A 10,094-nucleotide genomic window follows, 5' to 3' on the forward strand; every position below is an offset into this window, starting at 1 on the left:
GAAGCGGGTGATGTGTGCGAGGAGGGGGAGGGAAATGGGAAAGGGTGATGTGTGCGAGGAGGGGGAGGGAAATGGGAAATTTTTTTGCAACAACTAAAAAAAATAAAATAAAATAAACAAAAATAGCAAAAAAAATCCAGAAAATCATTAGGTCATATTACAAAACCCTGTACTCCACATAATTGGAAAACAAAATAGAAATGGAAAATTTTCTAGATAGATACCATATACCAAAATTAAATTAAGAACAGGCAAACAATTTAAATAGACTTATAAAATGGAAATAGAAGCTGTCATCTAAAAGCTTCCCAACCAAAAAAAAAACCCCAGAGCCAGATGATTTTAGTGCAGAATTCTATCAGAATATCAAAAAGAGCTAATACTTTTCCTCCTCAAAGTATTCCATATGACAGAAAGTGAAGAAACATTGTCAAACACTTTTCATGAGGCTACAGTTTCCTTGATACTGAAACAACACAAAACCTCAACCAAGAAAGAGAATAACTGATTGATCTCACTCATGAACATAGAGGCAAAAATACTCTATAAAATAACGGAAAACAGAATCCCAGAATACACGAAAAAAAATTCATCATGATCAAGTCGGCTTCATCCAAGTGATGCAGAGATGGTTCAACATATGAAAATCTATCAAGGTATTCCACATATAAATAAAATGAAAGAAAAAAGCCATATGATCATCTCATTACATGATGAAAAATCATTCACCAAAATCCAAACCCCTTCATGATAAAGGCCTTGAGGACATCAGTAACACAAGTAACATATCTAAATATAATAAAAGCAATATACAGCAAGCCAACAGCCAATATCAAACTAAATAGATAGAAACTCAAGGCAATTCCACTAAAATCAGGAACAAGGCAAGGCTGCCACTCTCTTTATATCTCTTCAACATAGTTCCTGAAGTTCTGGATAGGACAAACAAAAGGAAATCAAGGGCATTAAATATTGGAAAGGAAGAAGTCAAACTTTTGTTATTTTCAGATGATAAGACAGTATATATAAGTGACCCCAAATTCCCTTCGAGGGAACTCCTACAGCTGATAAATACCTTCAGTAAAGTGACAAGATACAAGGTCAACTCAAAAAAAATCAATATCACTTCTATATACAAATCATAAGAGACTGAGAAAGAAAACAGAGAAACATCACCCCTTCACATTAGCCACAAATAGCATAAGATATCTTGGGGTAACCACAACCAAACAAGTAAAAGACCTATTCGACAAAAACTTTAAGTCTTTGAAGAAAGAAATTGAAGAATACACCAGAAGATGGAAAGATCTCCCATCTTCTTGGATAGGGAGGATCAACATAATAAAAGTGCCATTCCTACCAAAAGTAATCTATAGATTCAATTAAATCCTCATCAAAATCCCAACATAATTCGTCATAGACCTTGAAAGAACAATACTAAACTTCATATGGAAAAACAAAAAACACATAATCGCCAAAACATTCCTGTACAATAAAGGAACTTCCAGAGTCATCACCATCAATGACATCAAGCTCTATTTCAGAGCTACAGTAATGAAAACAGCTTGATATTGGCATTAAAACAGTGGTTGACCAATGGAATCCAATTGATTTCCCAGATATGAATCAAGCTCAGAGATCTGCCTGCCTCTGACTCCCGGAGACTGGAATTTAAGGTGTGAGTCATCTCAACCCAGCAATAATTTCTAATTTAATAAAATTCAGGAATGATAAACCTCCATGATAGACTTGTAATGTATTAATATTAACATTAGTTCAGAGTTTCAAACGGTTTTGGATGTGTTAACCATATAGTTTAATGTATATGTGCTTGTTAGCATACTGTGATCTACTGACTAAAGATAATACATAGAAAAAGAATTCATTCTCATTGCATGACAGTTATGAATGCATTTCTAAAGGCATGTGACAACACTGTCTGGTGTGTACTGACTTTATCTGCCTTCATTGTCTTTCTTTGTCTCTCTCTCCCAACTCTATTAAATGGAAACATCAAGTAGGGAAATTGGAGCAAGTTGGGTAAAATCGATCACAGGGTCAATTATTTTTTAACAACATTCTTTGCATTTGGGTTAATAGAAGGTAGTGATGTGTTGCTTCATTCCTAAAGGATTTCACATGATATTGAAAGGGATGTTAGTTCAGACAGAGCGGTGGCAATAGGTGGCTCTTAAAGGGTAAAGATAGCCCAAGATAATCCATATCAGGATGTGAAACATTCCTAGTCTTCATCACCACCAGAAGTTTCAAAAAAATTAATTCCTAGAATCTTTAACAAAGGTTTACACGCACCCACACACACCCTGCCTAGAGCTTAGAATGTCAGTTCACTTCAAACTGTCATTTGTTACTTATAGAGGATTTACCCAGTACAACTGCATCGAGAACAAGCATCTTGCTTTGACACAAGTGTTTCTGGCATATACCTACCCAATTTGTATTAGACATTTCTAAACAGACCAATTAGTTTCCAGAAAGTTTGATATGTAGCCCTTACTCCTGCAAATATGACAGCTGTCACTGTGTTTCCATCCCTTACTTATATTAAAACCTTTGCAGCGTGGTGAGAACTCCTCATTTCCCTTTGGCCAGGAAAGTGCTGTTGGTCTTTTCACTGTGCATCCTGTGTGGGATTTTGTGTAGTTTGCACAAGTAGACCGTATCTCCTCAGTTACTCCAATGGTGTTTGGTCAGAATCATCTGTCCAAACAGTCCTACTCTGTTTATTTGTCGACAAGTGACTGTCAGGTGATTCACATTCTTTATCAATGACCTTTAGATAAATCTATGTAAGGTAGACCTGGTGACCCACATTTATGACTCCAGCCCACAGAAGGCAGAGACAGCAGACGCCTGCTTATCCTATATACCCAGATGTTGTCTCCAAACAAAAGCGAACACACAAGAATTTCTCAAGGGCCTTATTCCATATTGGGTGTAGCTAGAGTACTTGCATAGCATGCAGGAGGCTCTGGGTTCCATCCCAGCACTGCCAATTCTTTAAAAAGTGAACAAGTGATACCAGTGTTTGCCTACTAGGTCTGGATGCATGATTTCATTCCTTGACCAGGAGTGAGTAATGTTAAAATATCCTCGTGGTCAATTTGACAGGCCAGAAATACAGAAGCCATAAGACTTCACTCTTGTCCTTTCATTTACCTCATGAGTTCATTGAATTAAAAATATCCAGCCAAGTTAGGAAGAATGCTTAGCTAGCATGTATAAGGTCCTTGGTTCTAGTCCCAGCATTGCAACCCAGATAAAGTCACTTCTGTTGGCTTGTTTTCCTCCTTAGATAGGATCTCCTGTAGGTCATGCTTGCTTTGAACTCTCTTTCTATGGAGTTTGTGATGACTTCAAAATCCTGATCTTCTTGCTTTCATCTTTAGACTGCTGCAGTTACAGGCACACACCCGGCCTTTAGGCTATCTATAATTTATGGGTACAATGAAACTGATAGTTCAGAAGATGGCAAACCTTATTTAAATTTATTAATTTTTATTTTCTGTGCATTTGCATTTTGCCTGCATGAATGTCCGTGTGGAACTGGGTGATAACCTGGAATTAAACTGCAAAGAATTGTGAGCTGCAACACAACTGCTGGTAATTAAACCTGTGCCCTCTGGAAAAGCAACAGGTGTGCTTAACCGTTGAGCCATCTCTCCAGCCCCAAGATGATAATTTTGTAAAAATTTTATTTTTTTAACTTTTATTCAAGAGTGCTCTGCCTAAAGTCATTTATTCATTCATTCATTTGTTCATTCATTTATTTAGGATACAGAATTCTGCTTGTATGTCTGCCTGTTGGCCAGAAGAGGGCACCAGATCTCATAACGGTTGTCTGTGAGACCCTATAATATGGTTTCTGGAATTGGATTCAGGAATTTTGGAAGAGCAGCCAGGGCTCTTATACCCTGTGCCATCTCTCCAGCCCTCTGCATATATTCTTGCATGCCAGAAAAGGGCATCAGATTGTATGATAGGGATTCCTGAAACACAGTTTATAGTTCATAGGTTCTAAGAAAGAAGTTGGCTACATTGGGAAACACTAGGGCAGGCTCTGGGTGGGAGGTCAATATAAAGGAAAAAAATGGGTTAGGTTGTAATAGAAAAGTCCCCTTGTTGTGATTTGTGTAGGAAGGAAGGGTGCTTGGCTAGGTGAGCATATTAAAGATTGGCTAATTTGAATGATTTTAGTGGGTGAGTCCAGACTTACCTAGAAACTGGCCCTGGGGAGACTAGGGCTAGGGAAATACTAATGAAGGGGGTGGAGATGGAGGGTAAGTTGGCTTTTGCCTTTTTTGCCTGGGAAAGGCACTAATCCGAGTAGCTGATCTTCCTGACCTTCAGCACCTTGGGACTCTGTGAGGAGAAGGGACAGGGGTCTCATGTGGGGGGTGGGGTCACCGCAGGGGGTACAGCCATGCTTACCTCTGAGTGGCATCACTGTTCATAGCAGCCACACCCAACCAGTGACACCACGGCGAACCCAGGGACCACGCCCACCACCGAGTGGCATCAATTCAGTGGCCAGGCCCCATACCCCGCATGTCATAACTTTGTTCACGTGACTGAGACCACGAGTAGTGATGCCCACACCCAGGGACCAGCCCACTGCCATGCCAACATGCACCCTGTCACAATGCCCAAGAGGATCCTGTCAATCATCCGGAAGGAGATGGCTGCGAAAGAAGACAGGCATCGTGGGAGGGGTCATGGCTGGTGATTGATGGAGCCTGGCTCTGCCTCACTGTCAGACTAGGCCATGCCCCTGCAATGCAGGCCTTGCCCCAATCGAATGCCCCTCCCCCACCCTAGACCCTCTGTAGGACCCACCCCTCACACAAAGTTGACCATGGTCAGAGGCACATCAGGTCCTGCACGCCCACTTGCTGGTCCTATCCTCAAACTCTAGCCCCTTCCACCCAGGCCCTGTCACACCCCAGGCCCTGTCCATCTCCGACCCTCACTGTGGTTAGGATGGTAAGCAGGTCCTGCTTGTCCATCTGCAAGTCCCGCCCCCATCCGAAGTCCCTCCCACCCCTTAAATCCCTGCCTGTGGTCAGCATGGTACCCAGGTCTTGCTCATCCACCTGCAGGACAGGCCGCATCAGAAGCTCCTCCCACCCAGGCCCCACCCACATCCAAGCCTTGCCTGTCTTACACCCTCACTGTGGTTGGCATGGTGCCCAGGTCCTGCTAATCCAACTGCAGGCTCCACCGCATCCAAAGTCCCTCCCACCAAGGCCCCGCCCACACCCCAGGCCCCGCCTGTGCCCCCCCCCCACTGTGGTTAGTATGGTGGCCTGGTCCAGAAGGGCAGACAAAGGGAAGAGAAGAGCAGACACACGGACCAGAAAAAAGGACACACCGGAAGAGCAGACTCACGGAAGGGGAGAGTGGACCCACTTAGGGGGGAGGGCGGACCCACGGACAGGGAGGGCAGGGGGACATGCGGACCGGATGAGCGGAGGCCACGGACCGGGAAGGCGGACACACTGACTAGAAGAGCGGACACATGGACCGGATGACCGGACACACGGACAGGGAGGGAAGGCGAAAACGCCGACCGGAAGGGCAGACACACGGACCGGAATGACGGACGGACGGGAGGGGCAGGAACCGAATTGCAGACATGCCCGCTGCTCAGCTCTTCTTAAAAAATGGGCGCGTCAGCGGCGAGGGATACGCGTCATCACAGTAAGGTCGGAAAACGGAGGTTTGCGTCATCATGGAGCGCTGGCTCACAACAAGGCAGAGCTCGTGGGCGGGGAGTGATGCCTGCACTCTCCCGCTGCTCAGCGGCATCAGAGCAGCACTTGTAACTTGCATTCGCGTCATCAGAACGCGCTGACAGTCTCCATGGCGACGGCCCAACGCGATTTCGCCCGCTGTGCGTGGGGGTTTAAAACCAGGCGCGAGTGTTAGTCCTGGTGATTCGCGTCATCATGACGGAGACAGACAGGAAGAAGGGGCGGTGCGCGTGGCGGAGGGCATTTGCATCTCGCCGCTCAGAGTCTTTCTTCATACCTGCGGGGCGGTCTTTACACCCATGCTTCATCCCCGCGGTGCTGTCCTTACACTCATGCTCCATCCCCGCGGGGCCGTCCTTACATGCAAGCTTCATCACCGCTGGGCTGCCCTTACACCCATGTGTCATCACCGGGGCCAACCTTACACCCATGTGTCATCACCGGGGCCATCCTTACACTCATGTGTCATCACCGCGGGGCCGTCCTTACACCCATGTTTCATCACCGCGGGGCTGTCTTTACACCCATGCTTCATCATGTGGCTCTGTCCTCAGACCCCTGCATCATAAGTCATAGAAGAGAGGTCTTTTTCCCTCCGTGGGTGATCAGTCTGCCTCGGAGAGAGGAAACTGCTGCTGCTGCTGCTGCTAACAGATTCTGGAAAAATCCACACCAGTGCCTACAAACATACATCGAAATGTATAGACTGTATCTCCCAGTCTTTTTTTTTATAGAGAAGATGCATTTAGTGTCAACGCCGCACTTTCTTTTCTTATTCAACATTTTGTCTCTGAACATTTTCCCATATGCAAACACACAGATCTCCTTCACCACGAGGGTCTCCACAGGACTTATTGTAAAGACATAGCCTCCAACAGTACATACTGTCTAGACATTTTCTTTTTTGTTTTCTTTTATTACTTTAAAAGAAATACCAATCCAAATTCCCTTTCCTCCTCCCATTCCCTCCAAAGACCCTCCAACCCCACCCCCTCCAATCCTCAGAGAGATTAAGGCACTTCGCTTTATGCAAGGTATAAGGCCCTCCTACGCCTAGGTTGAGCAAGGAATACATCCAAAGAAAATAAGATCCCCAAAAGCCAGTGCATGCTGTAGAGGCAAATCCCAGTGCCATTGACGTTGGCCGCTCATTCTGCCTCAACTGTCAACCACATTCAGAGGGACTGATTTGGTCTTATGTTTCTTTCTTCCCATTCCAGTTGGAGTTGGTAAGCTACCATTAGCTCAGGAAAACTGTCTCAGTGGGTGAATCCATCATGGTCTTGACCTCCTTGCTCATACTCTCATCCCTCCACTCTTCAACTTGACTTTAGGAGCTCAGTCCAGTGATCTGATGAAGGTCTCTGCCTCTGTTTCCATCTGTTGTTGGATAAAAGTTCTATGGTGATATTTAAGGTAATAATCAATCTGACTACAGGGCAAGGCCAGTTCAGTTTCTGAAGAGAAACGGAGGAGGAAGAGTGGATTGAGTACAAGGCATGATGCAGAGGAATGGGTTACCTCATAAATTGCTGGGAGTTTTCATTTTCCTAGGTTTATAGCTCATCCCAGAGATGTCCCAGGATCCAGCTGTCTCTCTCAGTACTCTCCCTCCATCTTCCCTTCACCTGATCCCTCTTGTTCCCATTCCTTGCCCCCATCTAGACCCCTCTCTCATCCATCAGTGATGTCTATTCTATTACCCTTTCACAGTGAGATGCTCAAGCCCCATTGTGACCCCTTGTTAATTAGCTTCTCTATGAGCCTGTGATTGTAGCATGGTTATCCTCTCTGGGCCTGTGATTGCATCATGATTACCTTACAGCTAATATTCACTTAGAAGTGAGTACATACAATGATTGTCTTTCTGGGTCTGGGTTACCTCACTCAGGATGACCTTTTCTAGTTCTACCCATTTGCAAGCAAATTTCTTTTACTTTATGAAATGGCCTACATTCTATGGATGCCAAACATGGGATATCCTTATGTGAAGTGGGGTATATTTGAAGTTAGTGAGATTGCCCAGTGGCTATGTAAGCTTGCCATCAAGCTTAATGTGGTTTGAACCCAGTGTTTCTGAAGGTTAAAAACAAGAAAAACAACTCGGACAAGCAGCCCTCTGATCTTCACACCACATTTTCTGTGAGAGCACACAGGGAATGCTCGGCAATTTGGATTATTAACAAACAGAAAGATATGTCTGACTGTCCAGCGTACAGTATAGTCTTCATACTCCATGACAAAGGCACACACTGTCTGCAGAGCCAACACTATGAAGTCCAGCTCTGCCTTCAGGAGACCTGAGATTCAGAGGGTCTCCAGATAAAATGGTGTTTACTTTTCTGTTTATGTGTAAGTTTCCTTACAACCTTCTTTCACTTGATATTTATCCTGTGATAAATGTTTTTGCAACATGCATTTCACCATTACTTTTGCTTGCTACTGCCTGTCAGAAATATCTGAACGCATGATCATGCCCTTCAGAGATTGGGATATGAAAATATCCAAAGAAAGAAACAAGTTAGACAGAGGAAGAAGTCATTTAGACAGACCAAGAGAATCAATTTGCTGCTTTATTTAGAACAAGTTGGGAACTACAGGAGTTTTGTTTATCAATAGGAAACTCTTTCTAGGAACCTTCTGACAGATGTTGTAAATGTAGGAGTGCTCATTTCAGATTTCCTGATCAGCCACAATAGAAGCACACTTGGCCTTCACTTGATTCTGTAGTTTCAGAGAGTTCATCTCAGATAGAAAGAATATCACACCAGTGAGTGAAATGGTGGTCATCAGTACCCCTACTGGGAACACAGCAGTATAGTGTTTGCTTATTACGGCTTCTTTTTTAACCGGAAAGTCAGGTGGAAAGTCAAGAGTTGTTTGGCCATAATGGTCTACAAAGTGGTTCCAGCTCACAGAAACAAGTGTGAAGATGCTGCTAACATACAAAACTAAGGCAGCAAACTTGTAGCAATATATCTGCATCTCAATAAATGGGTCTTTCATGGAGCCAATCTTAATGGCAATTGAACCGAAAATCAGAACTACAGGCTTCATCAAAACAGTCCACATTATCAGGGTCTGTGCAAACTGAAATTCAGGTGAAATGGTCCACGTGGAATTGATAGGAGTGTGCACCAGAATCTTGGTTACAGTCCCTGAGACATTAAACTCTTTAGGGTAATAAGCTTCCCACAGTCCTAGGGACACAAATTGTACAATCTTGTCATCAAATTCCCACAGGCGCCAGAATTGGCTTCTTGCAATGATTGTTTCAAACACCAAAGCTGATAGGCTGCAAAGGAGGCCACTCAACTTGAAGAAGCATTCCTTCGCATTGGCAAATCTGAAGATGAAATTCAACAAGTATATAGTCAAGTCAGGAACACAAGGGACAGTGGAAAACAAAATGAGTCATGGTTTACAGAGTAATAAGTTCTCATACCTTGTCCTTGCTGTCACATAAAGTTGTATTTAAATAATATACTTATGGCCAAAGTTCCCTCTATAAGAGGTTTTGATTAGCAATTTCACTGTATCTATCAAATGCTGAAATGTGCAGATTTGTTAACTAAACATTTAATGCTCGGAATTAATAGTGAATAAAGATTACAAAGTTTACAACACAATGATGTTTAATTAAGCAGTCTTTACAATACACAAAAAAGAAAAATAGCTTAAATGAGAGGTATAGGCAGAAGAAAGCACAAATATAAATTATGGTAGTGAACTTATACAAATTTAATTCACCTATATTGTCTGCTATATTTGTAAATGTGTATGCTAGTGTACATGTTCATGGGAAAACATATTTGAAAACCTAAATTCTTATTATGTGACCAAAATTAAAATCTGTATGTGAAACATGAGCCCTCATGGATATTTCAATCATTTCTCATAAATTACTCAAACATACACATTAGAAAATGATCTTCATTTCATTGCTGAATATGAAGTATCCCAACTGTCTTATGTGAGCAACTATCTTCTCCAGCACCAAATTAATACTATACATTTACTGTATTTACCAACATATTTAGATCACTTCTTGGTTCATATCTTTGGATGCAGGGTTAATGTTCATGAATAACTATGCCCTGAAGGATGTCACTGTATTCATGAGAAGAAAGCAAGTTCAGGCATGTACATGATAACATTGGCACCTCCAATGCAGAAGGTTTGAGTGGCCTACAAACTGTATCTCTTGGCCAGGAAAATTTCCTTACCAGCTCCCCATTACTCCACATTCTCTGTGGAATGTACTTCCTAACAGGGTAAAGGCAGTAGCTCTACTAAATTAGGAAGTCACATCAGCAAGGT

At 43.1% G+C, this 10,094-nt stretch overlaps 1 protein-coding gene across 1 annotated transcript; it reads right to left on the reverse strand.

Annotated features, from left to right (window-relative positions):
* Positions 1-5,314: 5,314 nt before the first annotated feature.
* On the reverse strand, positions 5,315-9,179 carry LOC126495078 (uncharacterized; the record flags this gene model as incomplete). The annotated part of the gene is made up of 1 exon (XM_050132673.1): positions 5,315-9,179. A coding segment is annotated over one exon (732 nt), but the record flags the coding sequence as incomplete, so codon positions are not given.
* Between the last annotated feature and the right edge of the window lie 915 nt (positions 9,180-10,094).

Source organism: Alexandromys fortis, unplaced genomic scaffold (assembly GCF_014885135.2).
Source record: "Alexandromys fortis isolate MF-2015 unplaced genomic scaffold, M_Fortis_MF-2015_v1.1 scaffold_443, whole genome shotgun sequence".
Classification (NCBI taxonomy): domain Eukaryota; kingdom Metazoa; phylum Chordata; class Mammalia; order Rodentia; family Cricetidae; genus Alexandromys; species Alexandromys fortis.